The 22,100-nt window shown below is 41.9% G+C and overlaps 1 protein-coding gene across 5 annotated transcripts in view; it reads right to left on the minus strand.

Annotated features, from left to right (window-relative positions):
* The window catches only part of VWA3B (von Willebrand factor A domain containing 3B), a 107,371-nt gene that overhangs the window by 54,985 nt on the left and 30,286 nt on the right, over positions 1-22,100 (minus strand). For all 5 annotated transcript variants that reach the window (XM_075916526.1, XM_025178626.2, XM_006137418.4 and 2 more), the window contains 7 exons: positions 18,490-18,628; positions 16,757-16,888; positions 14,228-14,326; positions 8,423-8,605; positions 2,799-2,926; positions 1,841-2,025; positions 1,169-1,306 (listed from right to left, as the gene is read on the minus strand). In XM_075916526.1, the coding sequence (XP_075772641.1) occupies positions 1,169-1,306; positions 1,841-2,025; positions 2,799-2,926; positions 8,423-8,605; positions 14,228-14,326; positions 16,757-16,888; positions 18,490-18,628 (1,004 nt within the window). The remainder of the gene's footprint in view (positions 1-1,168; positions 1,307-1,840; positions 2,026-2,798; positions 2,927-8,422; positions 8,606-14,227; positions 14,327-16,756; positions 16,889-18,489; positions 18,629-22,100) is intronic.

Consider the following 22,100-nt stretch of genomic DNA (forward strand, 5'->3'; position numbering starts at 1 on the left):
CCCAGGCTTCACAAGAACTAATAAACATAAAAGAAGATAGCACTAATGCTGTATCTACACTGTACTCTTTACAACAGCACAACTAGGCTGCTGCAGCCAAGATATTATAAGATGTGCTGTATGGCTGCTTTTACTTTCAGCAACAAAATAAAACCACCTCCAAATGGGACAGTAGCTTCATTGACCAGCACTTTTGAAGAATACTTTAATTGAAGATTGCTGAAGGCACATCTGAATCATGAATTTTCCTGAAGAGGGTGCATATTTAAGAACTGCTAATTGTTAAAAAAAAATATGTGAGTATTGTATTTTAGTTTAATGAGATTTTTATACAGATTAACCTTAATTTAGTAATCCTGGCTATCCTGCCATTGACACTGCTATGTTCTATAACAGAGGTGGGGAACCTTTTTTGGGTCGGGGCCACTGAGCAACAGAAAATCAGTCAGACTGGGACAGTGGGGGCTAGAGTGGCAGCATGGACTAGCCAGTGCTGGGGAGGAAGGAGCCCTGATCTCGGGGGACAGATTTCAACAAGCCGGGGACTGCATCTGGCCCCTAAACCTTAGATTCCCCACCCCTGTTCTATGGCCTGATTTGAGGAACAAGCTTGGTGAATCTTTCTTCTTGAGTTATAGGTTATAAATTTAATGAAAATTAAAATAATTTTGAAGTGATAAAATTGGTCTTTTTCTATACTGGCCCTTTTGTTGCTTAAACTTTTGTTGCCTCGGAGTGTGAAAAAGCCCCTGCCTGAACAACAAAATTGTATCAACAACCCTACCTTCATGGAAAATGACCCTACCAAAGAGACTAGTGATAAATAATGTACAAAGATCTTGAGGGACTCCGCCCTGAAAAACAACAACAACAACAACAACAACATTCTTTCCCTTAGAAAGGATGCTGAACTGAATGCTAGTTACAGATATGTGCATTGTTCAATGAGTACTCATTGTTCAATGAGTATCCATCATATTTTAATATTGCATATTTACCCATCCTGCCGAAAATGCTTCCTTGACCAGGCCAGCAAAACCTAGTCAGAATCCCTTTTTACTTCAGTTTAAAAACTTATCAACAATTGATCTCTGTCTCAAATGCTATACTACCAGATCTAAACATATTATAATAATTAACGTGAATCCCCCCAGTTGTGATAACTTGCCTTTATAAATAGTATCAAATTTCAAACTATTTCTGGGCAAAAACCCCTTTCTTTCAGGAGATATCCTCTCATCTGGTCTTTCTTCACAGGACCTCATTTGCTGACCCAGGATCCTCAGCAGACTAGTCTTCGTTTGCTCTGCAGTTATTCAGACAGAGATAAAAAGACAACTAATATACAAATCAAATGGCTTCCTGCAATTCATGAAAACATAACATTTCTTTGGTTTTCATTCCATGTTCTTAAAAATGAGCTGTCTTATACAAGCCCTCACAGGTAATAACAGTATGTAAGCTCTAACTGGTTCTCTGTACTTTCTCAAAATTTATTTTAAAAAAAATTCTGTAACTAATAACATACATGTGAGCTCTTCACAGCACCTACAACCAAAGATTCACTTACTGTATTTGCATTAAAGAGGGAGAGATTAATCTCTACTATTTACTTAACTGCTTACATTGTATTTTTCAAATTTAAATCAAACTAGCTTAAATTAGGAATTCCCTTGCAGCATGTGAAAGCCAACCAACACAGCACTGTGCCAAAAAGTGCAAATAACTGGACACTGACTAGTCTAACGTAAATTTCCAAGATTAACAAAATGAGGGAAGATAAATTAGAGTTTTAAGATAATTTATTGAATAATAGCCACACTTCAATTTAGATAGTTACCTGCATACAGAGCTGTCTTTCTTCTGACTGGACTGTCACAGTGAGTTTGCCATACATCTACTGTACGCTGGTGTGAAGTCAGTAATGGCTCTTCTGAGGCACAGTGTGACCTAATGGTAGGAGAAGTGTTTGGCTCCTGAATGTGTGTGGTTACAGAGGATGCCGTAAGAGTCTGCTTATGCTGCCTGTTTATGAGTGATAAAGACAAAAACCAAGCAAATAAATAACCTTCAAGAGTAAAAATGCATTTGTAAGGAACTGCTTTTCAAACATTAAGTTTAAATGTATGCAACATTTAAATATGGATTTCCAATACTCTGTAACATTACAAAATGATTGACATTATTTTACTACAGTCTTGATTTCATAAACAGGTTAACAATTTTAGTTTTACTAAGGTTCATGTAAAAAAAACCTCTGAAAACATGTAAATAGTCTATGCTTTACTGAGGCCAGAATATGCCTTGAATTCTCAAGAGAGGAAGGGGGAAGAGTGAGCCACCTTACAAATAGATTTCAAATGTGCTTATTGATTGGTGCTGAATGGTATTTTAGGAGGGAAACTGAACAGAGACGACAAGGATCAAAATGGAATGAATGTACACACGTGTTATGTGGGATCATAAACTGAAGGGACAAACTGGTTTTTTCCAAGTAAGCAATCTCTGCAGGAGACAGAAGAATGCTCAGATTATCTGAACTGGTTTATATTACAGCTGTCACATTGGCTCATAACCCATTTGTTCCAATTCCCCACATCTCTTTTTTTCCCAGACTTGTTTTCATAAAGCTTATAACAATAGTATTTTAATTAATGATTTTTCAACATTTCTTTACAAAAGGAAAATGTGTTAAGGAGAATGTCAGAATTGTAAAAGGAATAGAAGACAAGAAATTTAACAGTATTCTGAGTAACTTATAGAGCACTACAAGGGATAACGGCAATGTGAGTACATACTTATTTTCACAATCTTTTTCTCCATTATTCCAGTCCATCTTCAGGCATTCAGTATGAAAGCCCTGCACTTTCTCAAGATCTCTTTCCCCTTGTTCAATTTCTTTTTTTAAAAGATATATATCTTCACTCTGCCAAAATGAAAATTAAATGTGTTATTATAATTACACTTAACAGAAACAATCCAATAAATAAGTTTGGGTGTAGATTCACACAGAAAAAAGGAATGGCATTTTGGATTATTTGGATTTTTTTTCTTTCAAAAGTTTCCTTCATTTCTAAAACAAAGTTTTCTTTGGTCCTTCACCATACATAGATTGCCCATTAGCATAAAATTAAGAGAGAGGAAAATGATGATGGCATGTTCCCACACAGAAATATCTTTTAGCAAAGGAGAAGCATTTTACTTAAATAAAGAGTTGTATCAGAATTAAACAGGTCAGGAAAACACATACAGCATCTACAAGGTAACAAAAAAGTCCAAGAAATAGAAGAAAATTTGTACTTCATTGACTCAGATCGTACCCATCTTGACACTTTTCACCTGCATCTCAGCATTGGGTTCATGTGTGATATTTCTGAAATGCTCCAAGTACCATAATTTATAAAGGGCCTGTGATATATGGAAGGAGTGCTGCCCTTTTCTAAACATTCCAGCATTCAGTAACCAGGGGTACGTCTAGACTACATGCCTCTGGCGACAGAGGCATGTAGATTAGGGTATCGGACATAGTAAAATGAAACGGCGATTTAAATAATCGCTGCTTCATTTAAATTTACATGGCTGCCGCGCTGAGACGACAAACAGCTGATCAGCTATTTGTCAGCTCAGCGCAATAGTCTGGACTCTCCCCTGCCGACATCAAAGGTATTTGTCGACCACCCAGGTAAACCTCATCCCAGGAGGCATACCTGGGTGGTCGACAAATACCTTTGATGTCGACACCCGCGCATCCAGACTATCGCGCTGAGCCGACAAACAGCTGATCAGCTGTTTGTCGGCTCAGCGCAGCAGCCATGTAAATTTAAATGAAGCGGCGATTATTTAAATCGCTGCTTCATTTTACTATGTCCGGTACCCTAATCTACATGCCTCTGTCACCAGAGGCATGTAGTCTAGACGTACCCTAAAAGGGTAAACCTAGAAAGCGTTGGCAGCAGGCCAGGAAAACCAATGAGAAGAAAGTGTTGAGATTTGAATTGAAAGGAAATCTGCCTGCTGTTCTCTCTTTTGTGGGAGTTAAAACCAGGAGCTGGGGGGAAAAGATTAATCGAACCAAGCAGGGATACCATGACTAGAAAAAGCGGCGAGGAGTTCTGTGGCACCTTATAGACTAACTGAAGTGTAGGAGCATAGGCTTTCGTGGGCAAAGACCCACTTCGTCAGATGCATGACATGCATCTGACGAAGTGGGTCTTTGCCCACGAAAGCCTATGCTCCTACACTTCAGTTAGTCTATAAGGTGCCACAGGACTCCTCGCCGCTTTTGCAGATTCAGACTAACACGGCTACCCCTCTGATACATGACTAGAAAAGGAATCTCTACCTAGAATTGTACTGGACCTTGAAAATACAGATATGTGAGTAGATAGGGAATGTTTAATTAGATGCGATCAGATTATTTTCTTTGTTTTGTTGTTTGGTTAAACTCCTCTGTACTGAGTCGATGTACTTCCCCCCCACTTACACTGCAACTAAAGCTGAATGCCAGAGAAGAAATTCTCTGTGCTTTAATCTGTTTTCCTAAGTTGCTCTATAACACCTAGCATCCAAGTATGCTTTACCAAGTATATCTTTTTACTTTGTTAATAAAATCACCTTTTTAAGACTATGAACTGATTCTTATGTCCTGGAAAGTAATAGGAGGTCTGTGTATACATGCCTAAACTGAGAGGTGAACTATAAGGCTACGTCTACACTGGCCCCTCTTCCGGAAGGGGCATGTAAATTTCACGAGTCGTCGTAGGGAAATCCGCGGGGGATTTAAATATCCCCCGCGGCATTTAAATAAAAATGTCCGCCGCTTTTTTCCGGCTTTTAAAAAAGCCGGAAAAGAGCGTCTAGACTGGCCCCGATCCTCCGGAAAAAGTGCCCTTTTCCGGAGGCTCTTATTCTTACTTTGAAGATAAGAATAAGAGCCTCCGGAAAAGGGCACTTTTTCCGGAGGATCGGGGCCAGTCTAGACGCTCTTTTCCGGCTTTTTTAAAAGCCGGAAAAAAGCGGCGGACATTTTTATTTAAATGCCGCGGGGGATATTTAAATCCCCCGCGGATTTCCCTACGACGACTCGTGAAATTTACATGCCCCTTCCGGAAGAGGGGCCAGTGTAGACGTAGCCTAAGAGATTAAAGTTTGTTTTCTTTTTTTCCCCCAAGCTCTTTTGTGGTAAAAGAGTGTAGGGTACCCCTCTTGAAGAAGTTCCCAAGTGACTCTTCCTGGGTTTAAGAAAAAAGGGTTTTTCTTCATGTAGGTAGTGTCAGCCTACCTCCCAAAATCAGGTAATCTGCAATCTTGGGGTATTTTTAAGCAGAAGCCAATAGAGTCAAGGTATTTTTAAGGTCCGTTGCTGACCTCTTCCTTCTGCACTCTTGACAGGGCCTAATTACACAATGTGTCATAATAATCTCACCTGTGCAAATGTGTGGACACTGGAGGTAAAACATTACCAGTGCAAAATGGTAGCATTTTATACTTACTTTGCACAGGGGTAAGTAATTACATCAGGGAAAAAGCAGTGGAGACTTTATCCTAAGCAGTTACTGAAGAATAGTGCTTGCTATGCCCATCATTTACTGATTGCAGTAATTATACATTGTTCCGTTTCTCTAGAAACATTTTGCATCAGCTCTACTGATAGCCATTTTTTTAAATGGTTATATTATGCATATATTCTCTTAACTAGCCATTAGTATTCTTAGACAGTCCTTAATACTGATTACTGTTCCTATTTATAACTAATGTCAATGGGGGCAAAAGCACTCAGACTGAGCTTGAAGGTACCATTGATTTAATTTAATGTGCAGGTTTAACCTCTCTAGTCCAGCACCCTTGTGACCTGACCGGTTCCAAACCAGAGAATTTTCTGAATCATGGGAAGCCAATATTGTCTAGCAGCATTACCAACACTTCACTACTTACTGGGCTGTTAGAAGACACTTAGGGATAAATTAGAGATAAATAACAGCACAGAACACTGAAAGCTAGGACTGGTAGCTGTAAACAAACTTTATGGGACTGCAGGAAACTTGGCCACACCGATGAAAAGAGGACAAACAGCTAACTAAAATCATTCCAGACCAACAATAATGCAAAAAATTCTGGACTAGAGAGGTTCAACCTGTACAGTAAAATAATAAATAGAACCAGGAGTTTTCTTCAACTTTAAAGCCAGGAATATAAGTACATAAACTACAAGGGTATGTCTACACTTGCACCCTCTTTCAGGAGAGGGATGCAAATGAAGACATTCGAAATTGCAAATGAAGCCAGGATTTAAATATCCTGCGCTTCATTTGCATATTCACATTATGGCACTATTTTGAAATAGCGCTATTTTGAAATAGATGCTGTTAAGATGTGGTTATTTTGAGAGAAAACCCTTCTCTCAAAATAACTGGTAAACCTCATTGTATGAGGAATAAGGGTTATTTCAAGAGAAGGGTTTTCTCTCGAAATAACCGCGTCTTAACAGCATCTGTTATTTTGAAATAGCGCTATTTCGAAATAACGCCATAATGCAAATATGCAAAAGAAGCGCAGGATATTTAAATCCCGGCTTCATTTGCAATTTTGAATGTCTTCATTTGCATCCCTCTCTCGAAAGAGGGTGCAAGTGTCTACACTGGCGGCTTTTTGCGCAAGAACATCCACACTGCCATGTGTGAGCTGTGCTTTTGCACAAGAGCTCCCATGGCAGCGTGGACTCTCTCTTGCACAAGAAAGCTCTGATGGCCATTTTAGCCATAGGCCTTTCTTGCGCAAGAAATCCCTGCTGAGCGTCCACACTGCCCTCTTGTGCAAGAGCTCCTGCACAAGAGGGCTTACACCTGATAAAAAAGAGCATAACTCTTGCACAAGGAGCCCTCTCTTACCACGCCGTACTGTAAATTTCCTTGCACAAGAGTGGGCGGGCAGTGTGGACACTCTGCAGATTCATGCACAAGAACAACCGTACTTGCGCAAGAAGCCATGAGTGTAGACATAGCCCAAGAGATTAACATGAAACCAAACTAATACTCTGCACACCCAAAAAATCTCACCCATCTTTATCATGTCCCTGCCTTTCCAAACTTGTGATAAAGAGGTAGATCCCAAAGCATGCCTGGAAGGTGAACAGATTTTAGACCAAAGATGGGATGGAGAGTGAATTCTGAAGATGGCTCTAGTACTGCCCTATTAATGTATGAGCACAGATTATACAAGCTTCATCCTTCCCACCTTTACAGTACCTACTAGATTCACATAAACCACAGTGACTGAGCTGTAAGGACATCTAATACATCCTATGGAATATTTTATATTGCATTATTTCTAGTCTGAATTACTGTCTGTGATGTATAAAATTTCATACTACTCTTGTTCCTATTTATGCACATTTTTATTCCATTTTTCCTTGCATTTAGAGAAGTAATTAATTGGTTGATTTTTTTAAAACTATAATTATTTCTGAAAGTCCATGAAGAAATTTACTACTGGGGATTTTTAGTCTGAGCTTGTTAGTTACACTTGGTAGGCCAGTGCTGTTTTTGTAAATGTACTGGTTACGGATCTAGTTTTATTTCCACCCCTCAGTGATAAATGTGTGAAACTCTCTTTAGCTATAGATATTTGTATTAATTAACAAGACATTTACTGTTGGGGTAAAAATCATAGATCAATTTCAGTTCAGGAGTAAGCATAACTCCCATCTGAGACACCAGAAATCACACCAGCTTTTTCCAGAGCAGAATTTACCTCCATAAGTATTTAAACTACCAATAATCATATAAATATGTATATTAAATGATAGTTGCAATTTAGATTTAATAAAATTCTAGCACTATGCAATGGCAGGTCTGGTGCTTCAAGATCACTTTAGCTTGACCGTGATTAGATTATTAGCCTCTTTTTTAAGGATGCGTCTACTACACTGCACACAATATTCTGGAAAAACAATACTAGTGTCCACACAGCCATTGTGTTATTTCGAAAGAAAATCTAAATAACGGACAGCTTTTTCTGATGTTAGTAAACCTTATTCCATGAGGAATAATGCCTCTTCTGAAAAAGCTTTTTCGGAAGAACGTGGTGGGCGTGAATGCTCTGCTGCTGCTATGTTGAAATAGCTTCTCACCAGGGCTATTCCAAGTTATTCCTCCCCAGTGCCTCCTGGGGCTCTAAATCGAGATAGCGTGTCCACATTAGGGGAGCCTGCCTCGGACTAATTTTGAGGCTTCCCTGTAGTGTGGGCACTCTATTTCAAAATAAGCTATTCCAGAAGATACCTTCCGGAATAGCTTTTTCTGAAATAACCTGTAGCGTAGACATACTCTAAACCACATACTTATCAAGTTGCATATATTCAAGCTCTGTTGCCCCTTACACTCCATAAAGATTAATATTCCAAAATTCAGCTTGAAATACTTACCACAGTAGGTTCTGGAGCATCAGGATCTGTCATGTAAATATTATAGTAATGAAATCGTCCCCCTGTTTCAGTTGACAGTTCATTCAAAAATTTATTAGCCTCTGTATCATCACAGTTGAAAGATATGGTATGAATAGGAATTTTTTGATGAAGTAGGATTTGGGCCAGAATTGTTTTTGGTGGCTGAAAAAGAAAAACAACAAGAAAAAGAAAAGAGAAAGAAAGTAAAAGAAAATAGTGTTAAATATGCTGCAGATAAACAACTATTAAATAAAACACTGCACAGAATTCCATTAGCTATTGCACTACTTGTAGCACCAATCTCTTCTGTAAAAGGCACAAAAAAATATTTGAACATTTTCCTCGATATCTAAGAGTATCCCGGTTTATAACACTACCTAAAGCACTGATTTATCATGTGAGATTAAGCAACTCACTTCAGGTATCATTCAACACATCTTTTAATTTAAGTAACACCTAAACTTTCCTGGATGCCAGATGTTACAACAGAGTTGAATTTTTCTTGGTACAGTAAATGAATTTTTAAAATGCCCTAATCAGCATATGGACCAGTTTTCGCACTGTACTATAACTTAACATTTCAATTTTGTCAAATTTAGCACCTGTAGCTGAACAAGAATTGCTTTCCTTTCAGTTTTGTTTGCTGCATTATTTCTCAAACCTCAAGCCATTTTTTGCTAAAATAACACAACTTCATCTGCTATAAACATACTGGCACATTTTAAAAATCTCATTTCCACTTATATAAATCAAGAGTGTAAAGCTATTCCAGAACAGGGTGGGCAAAATATGGTCCATGGCTGGATCCAGCCTTTTTCACATTTCTATCTGCCTGTCTCTCACAGAAGAGATTCAGCGGGGTGGCATGTGATTCACAGGGCTCATACAGCTAGCAGCAGTGCTTAGGTGCCTTGTCCCCTACATTGCTCCATCCTGCAGCTGCTCCCAGGACCCTCCTGCTAGTTGTGCAGACTGGAAAGGAGAGAATGGAAAGGAAGAGCTGATGTCAGTGTGTTCCCTCTGCTTATACCTCATCTTCACAGAGCAGGAATCAGAGAAACGGCATGGAGGAAGACTCGGAGCAGCTGTGATCTGAGGTCTACTCTGTGGTGAGTGCCTTTCTTTAAGAGGCAATGCACTGTTTCTGAGATTTCTCCAGCAGACAGCTCACAAAGTCTCTTTTTCTCTGTCTGTCTCTCACACACATACAGGCTGTCCCCCCACCCCACCCCAAAAGCGTCATGTATCCCATCTCTGCCGGGCTCAGGAACAGAGCACGAGAGCTTTCAGTAAGAGTCTAAGGGTATGTCTACACTACCCCCTAGTTCGAACTAGGGGGGGATAATGTAGTCATACGGAGTTGCAAATGAAGCCCGGGATTTGAATTTCCCAGGCTTCATTTGCATGAAGCCTGCCGGCGCCATTTTTAAATGCCGGCTAGTTCGGACTAGGCTTCCTATCCGAACTAGCTGTACGCCTCATGGAACACCTCATGGAACGAGGTGTACAGCTAGTTCGGATTAGGAAGCCTAATCCGAACTAGCTAGTCCGTGCCGCATGTAGCCGCGCGGCACGGAGTCCAAATTAGCCGGCATTTAAAAATGGTGCCAGCCGGCTTCATGCAAATGAAGCCTGGGAAATTCAAATCCCGGGCTTCATTTGCAACTCCGTATGACTACATTACCCCCGCTAGTTCGAAGTAGGGGGGTAGTGTAGACATACCCTTAGTGATCATTTATGGTGTCTCTCAGAAACATATCCAGCAGCAGCCAATGCACAATCTCTGTGTCACACACTGTGCCTCACACACAGAATCGCTATGTCACACACTGTACCACATACGATCTCACACACTGTCACACATGCTCACCCAATCTGTCTCTCAAACATGGTAGGCTTGTGTACACTGGCAAGTTTTGTTGCCAAAAACCCCTTTTGGTGACAAAACCCAGAGAGCATTCACATTGTAACGCAACAAGTCATGAAAAATACCAGGTTTCAGCAACAAAAAACTTCTACCTCCGTGAAATTATGCAGTGTGTACTACAGGAGGCTTTTTTAAAGTATATTGAACTCCAGGATACTACCCACAATGCCCAATTAGCTGCTCTGGCCTGCACTTTGAACTCTGCTGCTTTACAGCCATGTAAAAGAAATGTGCCCCTCCTCCTTGCAAGCCCAGAGAACTTTAAAATCCATTTTCTGCTGGCTGGTTCCTTGTGGAATGCTCCTTATGGCATCTTCTCAGGGACCCAGGGGTAGCGATTACTCAAGACGCTCTCCTGCTTGGAGCTTAGTTTGTGGGGTGAAGAATTGGCGCAATCACAATTGTGAGTGACTCATAGGACCTGGGACACACATGGTCACATTTCTTGAGCCCCTACGTGAGTAGAGTATGACCAAGATACTCTGCAATGCAGAACCAAGCCAAGATAAATGAACTCCAGCAACTGTACCATAAAATGAAGGAGGCACTGCTGGTCTGGTGCCACACCCAAGACATGCTGCTTTTATAAAGAACTGGATGAAATTCTGGGTGGGGACCCCACATCCACATGCAAGGACTCTGTGGATACTTCCCATGACACAGAGTCAGCAGAAACAGACTTAATCCAGAGGAAGAAGCTCTTCATGAAGAGGTAGAGGCAGACAAGGATGAGGGGCTCACCCAGGAGTTACCCCATGCAGAAGGCAACCAGGAACCGTTCTCAAATCCTGAGGCCCATATTGATTCTCAGCAACAGCTGGACATGGAGCATGACACAAGGCAAGGGAATCAGGGTAAGTTACCCTATTGCAGTGGGGAAGGCGGATGCAAGGGTTGACCAGTGGCTTTGTTTTTGTGAGCTGGCTAAGTCCGGCCTGGCTCAGCATTATGTCCAAGCAGGGCTTTGATGCACAAAGAGATATCAATAGAATCTTGTAGGAAGATGGCATTGAAGCTTTTCCTGGTGTACTTTATTAATTTTCTCATGGAGATTCCATGGCAGGGCTGCAGTTTCCCCCTTTCCTCCCAGGTTACAACATTCTTCCAAACCATTCCTCACTTTGTGCTGCCGGTACCAAGGTGGCACAGAATTGAACTGCATAAAGAGTGGGATGCACCCCCGCTCCCATCCACAAGCAGGATATGCAAATTCCCGCAGAGCTTTCGAAAGTGAAAGTAGTCGGGACGTGGGGGGGGGTTCGGCAAACCTTCCCTTTTTCAAAAATCCGCATAAACCTCATTTTTTGAGGAAGAGTGGCTTTTCAAAAAACGGGGGTGGGGAGGGAGGTTGCCAAAAAACCCACGTCCCGACTACTTTCACTTTGGAAAGCTCTGCTTTTGAAAGTGAGATCGGAAGATATGCAAATTCCTACTGAATTTGCATATTCTTTTTTGAAACTTCAGCATAGTCTAGACAAGCCCTCAGTAGGGAGAGGTCAGTCAGAGTAATGGCAGCCTATGGACAAATGGGGGATTATTAAAATTGTCTCCATGTATGCTTGCTGCACAAGAGAGGACCACACTTGCTTATGCCCAGCCTTCCTCCTTTCCTCCCTCCTCACCTTTAAAACTCACCATTTTCAGAATGTCTGGAGAGATCTGCATTTGCCTCTAGGGTAACAGGGAAAGTGACAGGTTGTATTCAGAGAAGTGCACATTAGTGAAATGTTTCAATCTTTATTAGGAATAGAACAGTCACTCTATTCCTGTTAATGGTTATTTTTCCAGACCAGACCTTGAGAAGGCAAATATGCTCCCCCCACTGATAGGTTCCACCAACTGGGGCAAGGCCAGGCTTGACTCCACAGTGGGGGAGGTTGCAGAAGGGGCAGGGTCTCAGGCTTGCCTTTCCTAGCTGGGCTTTCTCCCACTACTCATGATGATCATCCATAAACACCTGAAGTACAATCAAGAAGTAATCTGATTGATTTATTCTGTGGCCAGGTGGGTGGCGCTACAATGGGAATGTGTGTGCCATCATTTGCCCCATTACAGTTTGAAAAGACCATTTCTGCTAAAACGGACACTAGGTCATCCACATTTCCCAGAAACACAGTCCTACACAACAAAATGCAATTTATTGCCCTGCACACTTATATAAGTGCTGCCCCCAACGGTCAACTTCGCCACTCCAGATCTGCAACTGAACGGTAGCAGTCAGGAGTCGCCAGCTTCCACAAACCAAGGGCTACACATTTCTCTAGAGAGAGCCGCTGTCATTCAGGTGTCCTTGTGTTGCAGTTCAGGGGCCAGCTCAGCATACAGCTCCAGGAAGATTGCTTTACACATGCTAAAGCTCTATAGCCACTGCTCTTTATCCCACACCTGCATGACAATGCAGTCCCACTACTCAGTGTTGGTTTCTGTAGCTCAAAATCAATGCTTTACTGTGCACAGCTGCTCTGTGACGGCCCAATGCAATGTCACTTCACTTCTGTCCCTGCCACTCACACTGTCATCTGCATCCGAGTCTTCTTCCTCAGACTAAATTCAAAAGTAGCTCTGCTGCAATGAATGCTCTCCCAGTCATAGTGATCACAGCATAGGAGAGAAGTCTGGGATCCATGATTTCTCACAGCAGATGTTGGAGTGCACAGCAAGAACTGGCAGTTCCAAATAGCGCAAACAAGCCACAAGCCCCAGGAGGGCTGTGAAGCAAAGAGATAACGTACAGGACATGCTCCCAAAATGCCTTGTGTAACGTATATATTTTTGTTGGTCTCTAAGGTGCCATTTGTATTGCCTACTTTGTATGTGTTACTTGGGAATGGGAGGAAGTGTTGTAGCTGAAGGAGCATCTTATTATCCTCTCACTAGTCATTATCACTTTCTGATTCTCATGCAGAGAACAAGATTGCAAGGTTCCAGTTGTAATGCTGCAAGGGGGAGAGGGTCTTAAAATCCAAATATATTAGATTTTCAATTTTTCTCCATTTCTTAATTCGTGAGACTTTTTCTATGAATATTACAATATATACAAGTTTCACTATTTAATCTTTGATTTTAAAATATCCCAACAGCTTTTTAGGCAGCCACCAGTTGATTAAAAAAGCTTCCTACAGAATTATATTAGGTGCCATACATCAGATAAAACAGAGTTGCTGTTAAAGAGTTCAGGATATAAATCCATAATCCCCATTATCACTAGTTTAGAGCTAAAATTAATCAACTTTGCAACAGACAACTTCAAATGACTTAGTCTCCTGGATATTTTTTTCATCCCTAAAGCAGTGCTTTGGCATTCTGCTACTACCACCACATCATCACACAACTCCAGTCAGGGCCATCTCAAGAATGCAGGGTGCAGGACAACCCGCCTCCACCCTAGGTCCTGCCCTACTTCTTCCCATCCCTGCTCAGCCCTCACCCCTCCTGCACTCCACCCTTTCCCTAAGTCCCATCCAAGCTCTGTCCCCAGCCTTCCTCTTCCCACTTCTGCTCTGGCCCTGCCCTACCCCCACTCCATCCCTTCCCAAAGCAATGCGACTCTGGAAATTACTAGGGGGCCTGGTGCCAGAAGAAGAGGTCACTGTCCACGCTCACCACAGCGACAGGAAGCGGAGTGACCCGGCTCCAACCAAGTCAATTCTACTTCCCCAAGCCCAGCTCAGCCCAGGCAAAGAAGGCTACTAGTCACTCCGCTTCCCGTGGCTCCTGCTGGCAACTGTGGGGGCATGCCCCAGGCCTTCTTGGGCCCTACGGGACCCCCAAAGCAGGGAGCCCTGAGCAGTCATCCCAAACCATCCCATGGATGAGGGGGTTCTCATTCCATTTCTATTTTCTTGTTTCACAAATACCTGATCAGGTCTCCCATCAGTAAGAAGATAAATGGCTTGAGTGTCACTATCAGCAAGAGCAATTTGAAGTGCTTTGAGTGTATTTGTGGAACTTCCAACCTAAAAACCAAAATATGAGAGAGAGAAATACACAAAATATTGCTAAACTGCTAAAACAGACCATGAGCTTTTTTCTAGCAACTACAGATACTACAATAAGGCAGTGAGATGAGATAAATTACGTGTTGTGTGTCAGCTGTTCAAAAAAATTGATGTACATGGTAAAATAGTATAATTTGCACTAATTCAGTATTCCATGTCTGTGCAAACAAGTGTAACTTTGGAATCAAAGGGCTGACGAGAGAGTTACTCACCGTGCACAGTAACTGTGGTTCTTCAAAATGGGTGTCTCTATGGGTTCTCCATTCTGGCTGAAAATCGTTGACTTTCAATAGTAGGATACATTTGGGCCACACATGATCTCTTCCTGTTTTGCACTACTCCTGGATGCTACATAGCACAGTGCAACCAAACTACCCTCCACTCCTTATCCACCACAGCATAAATCTTTGAACTCAAAATCAGAAGGGAAGAGGATGAACAGTGGAGCACCCACAGGAATATCATATTAAAATCTCAGTTACTGCACAAGGTAAGTAACTCCTCCTCTTCCTCCTCCTCCTCTTCTTCAAAGAGTGTCCCTCTGGGTGCTCCATTTTAGTGACTACAGAGCAATGCCCTTAGTGAAAGGAAGGGGCTTTGCAAAGGATGTTCAGACAATGAATCCTAGTCGTTTGCTGCTCTCCTTTACTTTCTTTTTAAAGCCACCTTCTGATCTCAGACTTATATGCACTAAGGATGTTAAATAGTGGTTAAGTGACTAGTCGAGTAGTTCATGGAATTTCCATCGACTACTTGACTTGTCAATGGGCACTTCCGCATTCCTCCTTTGAAATGTACAAGAGTCCCCGCTAGAAGGCAGAAAGTGGAATACTCGAGGACTCTAGGCTGCACGCGGTGTGCCAGCTTTGAAATGTACAGGAGTCCCTAGGCTCTATGCTGCATTGCGGATTTGAAAAGCCACACAGAACCGGGGTCACCTGGGGATTGTCAGCTGATCCCGGGCTCCCCGCAGCATTTCCCTAGAACCCAGGGATCAGCTGTGAGGTGCTACCTTTTGAATGCCACCTCTGCATTTCAAAGGGGCAGTGCTTCACAGCTGAGTCTGGGCTCAGCTATGCAGCACTGCCCCTTTGAAGTACCCATTCCCCGCTCCCCACTGCCTCTATCTGATAGAGACAGCAAGGGGGGGGAGAGAAAATCTACTAGTCAAATAGTCGACTGACTATCCGATATGCAAAAGCAAAAGCTTATTGGATGGTCAACTAGTCGTTAACATCCTTAATATGCATCTTGTTTTAAGAGCACTGAAGGTCAACCACAGATGTCATGCTTGGCAATAGTTTGAAAAGTACAGGGAATAGAACAAGAACAAAAAGAGATAGAGCTGAGTGCATGACAGGAAATTCATAAAGACAACCAGGGTTGCCAGGTGTCCGGTTTACACCCCAACAGTCTGAAAATCACGTCTTCTGTCCGGTTAAAAAAAAAATCCAGAAAATACCGGACATGTAAATACCTTCTCTTGGACGGAAGGCCGGTGGGGCCATTTTCCCCCTGCCGCATCTGGGAACACGCAAGAATTAAAAGGCACAGTGTCTTTTTTTTCTTTCTTTTGCTCAACAAGTCTGGTTCTCCACCACCACCACCACCACCTTTTTTTTTTTTTTTTTTTTGATCAACCAATTTTTTCCCCCCATCGTGTTTGGGATTTTTTGTGAAGGTATCTGGCAAACCTAAAGACAATCACTTAGCCAACCCTACTGAAAAACAAAGAAAATGGATGTTCCTCACTGACTGGCTGAAATTATGCCAAATAGATCCCTTTTCAAAGTATGTACAATATTGCATGATATGGTTAAACATATGTGGCTTTACTAAAGCAGTAATTTATTTGCAGGGAATGGAGGAAGTCCAGAAAATTCAATTTCAAATGCACAAAACTATCTGTTCTCTGATTCTAAACATTCAGTAAGTCCTTACTCAGAGGTTAATGTTTTCTCCTCCTCTCTATATACAGTTTCTTACAATTTACTAGATATATTAAGATATTCTCTTTATATTTAATTCACAGCTTCCAAATCCTTATGCAGCTTCTTCACTTTGCCCACCCCAGGAACTCCACAAATAAATCACTTAAATATATACATATTACTAAATAATTTTAGTATCATAAGGACATGCTTTTTATGTTATATAATAAATATTCAATATAAAACTGTTAGACTATTCTAATACGCTGTCTCTCAGCTCCACTAAAATCAAATACAAACTCTATACAACTACTGCATAGAAATGCCTTTTAGAATTCCTCAGCAAACTTGCCACATTCCTAGTCAAATTAACTTAAAGAAAGATTATTATACAAATAGGGGGTGTAAGTGTAACTTAGATTATACATGTTCCTTTATATGTTCCTCTCTAATTTACCTCCAATTCTTTTATCCAAAGCCAAGCATCTTGCAAATTCTCTTCATTAACTTCAGTGAGTTTCTCTTGCCACGCTACTGCTTGAGCATCAAATTTCACAAAGTTAAATCTGTGTTTGTTTCTTAGCTGCTCCTGTAAGAGATAGTCAGTTGCACTTTCCTCAATATTTAAAAAAAAATGAGCCCGTGTTAAGTTTGGAGAGCAACATCCACAAGAGCAGTTCTCGTTCACATATAATTGATAGTATAATCCCAATAAATAATAACAAGTATTCTTTATACATATATGTTAGGTGGGGGATAAGTAGCATTACCTATTACAGGCAGGACCTCCCTGTTCTGGCACGCTCAGGAGACTCCCCTCCTGGCTGGCAGCCCTGCTCCCCACTCCAGTCCTGCCAAAGCTGAGCTCCTGTCTGGGGTCAGGGCTGTACACGCCCCCCCATTGCACTGGGGGCGCCAGGCCCCACTGTATCCAGCCCGGATAGGGCTGCACTCCCGGGCACCAGCCCCCAATGCCTGCGGCCCAGGCAGGGCTGTACTCTCCATCACACTGGCCTGCTGCCACCCAAGCTGCACTTCCATCCCCTGAACCTTGTCAGCCAGGGATCTCTGATCCAGCAATATCTGTGATTCTGCCAAACCATATAGATGTTGCCAGACCAGAAAGTCCTGGACTTTAGAAGTTTAATCTGTATTTAGTTTGCCTGACATTTCCCATTATAAGACCCTCTGGTTGCTTATAATTTTGTCGTGAATGACTTTCCACTTTGGAATGACAATGAGAATGAGAATGACTGTGGTCTGGTAATTAGGGCACTTACCTTTAATGTGAGAAACCCAAGTTCTAACCCCTTTTCCTCATCAGGCAGAGGGGGGAATTAAAACATGGGTAAAGCTACGAGTCAATAACGGACTCCATGACTTTATGTGACCTCTGCAACGTCAGCCCCCAGAGGCTATAAGCGCTGGGTGGAGGGATTTTGATTCCAGCCCCAAGTCACAGGGCTCAGGCTTCTGTGCCCAAGTCCTAGCAGTGACTTTTACTAAAAATATCCCCAGCAAAATCTTAGCTTTAAACATGGATCTCCCGGTGAATGCCCTTGCCTCTGAGCTAAAGATTATAAGGAAGGGAGTGGCACCACAACCACTTTCTCCTTCACCACCAGCTATTTCATAAATTCTTTGTTTTTGTCAAAATGCCTGAAAGTCCAAACAAAATGTATGCAGGTTGAAATGAAATGTTTCACTGCAATATTACCAAAATGTTTTTACTCTTTCAGTTCAGTCAAAATATTCAGTGAACTCTGCACAAATTCACAAACTAGTCTGGTTAATCCCAAAATTCACTTTGTGGTTAATAAACTATTTGTCAAAAAAATGTGTCACCCACCTCTAATTATAAGCCTTTGGAGCAAAAAAATCATAATTCACATACACTCAGTAGAGAGTTGCTAGCACGTACCTAAAATCTCAACAAATTCTATCCACAGGGGGCATGATCCAGCCCAGGGCTGAGCTGGATTTTCACTACACCCTGTTCTCTGCTGCTGAGGGCTGATACTAGGTACCCGAACTGAGAGCTTTTTTAGGAAAATCTAATGTTTTTGCAAAATGTTCCATTTTTTTAAAATGGATAAATTTAACTGAAAACAATGGAAAGAAAGCTTCAATGAACTGTAAATGCTAGAATTCCACACGTATCAAGTCACTGGAATCCCCACTGAATCTAACCTGAATGAGCTGAAATATTTTCTCCTTCACAAGTGGAAGTTTGTTCTTCATAGACTGAGATGTATCAATGAGAATATAGACATGATCTTCAAGCACATTCCCAAAGAGTCCTCTGCTTCCCTGCTGAAGCCATTTAACCCTAAAAAATAAATAAATAAAATAACTGGCCAACTGAACATGGTGTCATGCTGTGAAAGGCAACATTTCAATAATATTTTGGACAGACAGGGAGCAAAAAGCAATATGGTAACATTATAAAATCAATAATCTTCCAGAATGAGCAGACCCCTGATTCAGCATGAAACTTAAGCCCTTTAAATAACAGTAATGTTAGGAATTTAAACGAGCCTTACTCAAATGGAGACTTAATCACATGCTTAATTTTAAATTAACTGGATTTAAGTACAGGCTTAAAGTTAAATGTGTGCTTGAGTGCTTTCCTGATTCATGCCTCTAACTAGTTCCATTGTAGGTTCCTCTGGAGAGCTGTAGCTCCTGCATACATTGTAGCGTGGGCTATTAATAAATGGTGCAATGGACATGAAATAAAGATTACTTGCCTCTATGCAAGTTAAAAGGAGATTGATGCCACAGAAAATAAAATATTCCTTTCATATTTGCTGCTAAATGACATTTTTTCATTGAGTATTTCACAAAAGCATTTGATGTATGCTACCAAAGTTTCATGACTAATGGACAAGCCATGTAAAATAGAAAATCTATGCTGATGTCTTCAGATTTGAAATACAATATCCTTGACTCTCAAATCTTCTCCTAGGAGCTTTCACTGGCATGTAAACTTCAACCAGAAGATGATGAAGATAGGATAATCCAAGGAATAACAACAAAAACCTAGATGTTGCTAAATATATTTAGGCACTGATACCCCTGGTGGGAAGAAACATGAAAAACTATAGAGAAAAATCCTAGAACACAATTATTTCTGTTATAACCCCTTATAGACAAATACAATAAGGGCCATATGATGCCTATTAATTGTACACCAAACCACTGGGTGTGGAAGAGCAGCACTGTACCAGCAGATGCTCTGGGAAGGATTATGCTTTAGAGAAGCAAATGGCCTCTTGGAGCTCCTAGGGAGCTCCACTGCTGAGCCATCTCTAGAACTAAGCACCTTTCTTTGGCTAGACAGAAGATCTAGTTAGGGCAGAGAGCAGGGTGTGACAATCAGGATTCAGATACCCCAAGAGGGGAACAAAAGGTCTGAACCCCAAAGAATAAACAACTGAATCACATGGTTGTATACAATGTTATTGTGTATAAATATATAATCAAGAAAGATCTTTTATGAAATATTGTGATGTTCTCACCCTCATGATCATTGGGAGAGGTGTACACATGTCATGGCTATGAACATAAGAGTGCATATATGTTTTGAACAATGTGGCTATGGTGCAATTTCACAGAGGAGTGAAGCAATCAGGCAGGAAATACAATATTGTATTTCAAACATGAAACACTGTCCAGATTAGCTGTTCACACAAAACTAACTTCAAGTACCCTTCCATTGCCCAGTCAGAAAGTGACAGCAGTGGAATTAATGAGGAAACACTGCAATATCTTGAAATGTTAACAAAACCCTCAGTCTTGGAAAATGAAGAGAGAAGGGAATTTCCACCATCTATGTATCCCCAGAGTCTCAGAGAAAGAAAGAAAAATTGCAAATCCTTAAGAGAGAAGAGGTTTGAAGTGAAGGATATCCAAAAACTGAGTCTGCACCTAGGCATGGTGCTGTCCGTGGAACTCTGGGGCACACTGCAAAACTGTTCAGTCAATAGGTAACTTACATTAGAAAAGTGAATTTATCTAAATAGAAAGACTGAGACTGTGTATTTATTCTCTGTGTGACTTGTATATATTTGTTTTTCCTCATAAATTAATCTTTGAATCTCTGATTTTTCTATTACACAAACCTTTGTTTGGTTCTACTCCAAGAAGCAGGTCTCTGTTGTGCAAACTGCATGTGAGAGTAAATGTGAACTGATAACAGGTCAGTTTTCACACCTCTGGGGGTGACAAACCAGAGGGGAAAAATCCACGTATCTGGTAGTTAAGAGGGCTAGAAGCACTGTTGGAGGCACCCTGCAAGGAGTAACTTGGCTCTAAGATAGTGGTGGGCAACCTGCACCCCATCAGGGCAATCTGCTGGCAGGCCATGTGACCATTTGTTTACATTGACCCTCCACAGAAATGGGCCCCCCCATACCTCTCACTGGCTTTGGTTTGCTGTTCCCAGACAATGGGAGCTGCAGGAAGCAGCAAGGGCCGCAGGACATGCTGGTCACCACTTCCCACAGTTCTTTCTGGCTGAGAACAGCAAACTGGGTCTAGTGGGAACTCTAGGGAGCTGTGCCTGCAGAGGGCCATGTAAACAAACTGTCTTGCAACCTCCCAGCAGGTTACCCTTTGCATCCAGACTCAGCCCCGCAGCCCACAATGGCACTCCTCATGCCCCAGATCTTGTCCCCCTCCGCCAGCCTGCTCCACACTCCAGCTGGGGAGCAGGCTTAAAGGCATAACCCACTTCACAAGGCACACTAGCCAGCGAGTGGGGTTGAGGCTTTGGGGGGGGGGCTTACCCCCTCTGCCAGGCATGCTCCCGCCATGGAGTGGGATGGAAAGCTAGCCCTGTTCCCTTCCTCTGCTGGATGCTCCAGCCAGAGAGTGGGATCAGGCCATCGGGGCTTACCCCACTCTGCTACACACTCTAGCCTGGAAGCAGGGTCAAGGACTTGCTCCACTCCATTCACCTGCTTGGTGCTCCAGCCATGGAGTGTCAGGAGCGGGGCTAGAACCCGCTTCTGGAGTGGAGTGCCAGGCAGGTAAGCAGAACAGGGCAAGCCCTCATGCATGGATCCTGCTCTCTGGGTATATCCCTAGGACCTCTGGTCAACATGTACACACACACCAGTATGGGGGGAGGCAGCCCAATGTCTCCTGTTCCCTCCAGCTCTCCCCTATTGGCTACACCGCTGGGCCATGTGCAGCCCACCACTGCTTTATGTCATAAGTGCATATCATTAAGGCACTCAAGATTACAGAGCAGATGGTGGACAGAATCCATGACTAATCTAAGTGATTCCCACAATGTACCAGAGAGTCATAGCCTAACCCCCACTCCACCTTTTCTTGGGGTGGGTACTACTAACTGGGAACAATCTGTGCTCCCAGAAGAGCAGAGGGATTGCAATTATTGCTGGCTCCTCTGCAAAGAGATACACTTGAGATGCTCTAATGGAAGGTGTTATACATGTGCAAACAATTATAAATTATCATCTATCTAACTTAGTATTTATTATTGTAGCGTCTGATCTGAAGAAGAAACTTTCAGCTCACAGATATTTGGAATAAATGCCTATCTCGTTTCATTGCAAATTCTGAAAGTACCTTAGTGCCTTTTACTAAAAGGTAATTTTTTCAACTTCTTATATTAATACATCTCACTGATCATACACTCCTGGTTGCAGAAAACAGACTGTTTTTCCTTCCACTCAGAAGAACGGAAGGTTACAAAACTGCTCAATACATACATCAGTCTTTTCTAGTAAATGAATACTAAGTGTTCCTACACATACACATCAGACTTACAA

This window comes from Pelodiscus sinensis, chromosome 1 (genome assembly GCF_049634645.1).
Source record: "Pelodiscus sinensis isolate JC-2024 chromosome 1, ASM4963464v1, whole genome shotgun sequence".
NCBI classification, from domain to species: Eukaryota; Metazoa; Chordata; order Testudines; family Trionychidae; genus Pelodiscus; species Pelodiscus sinensis.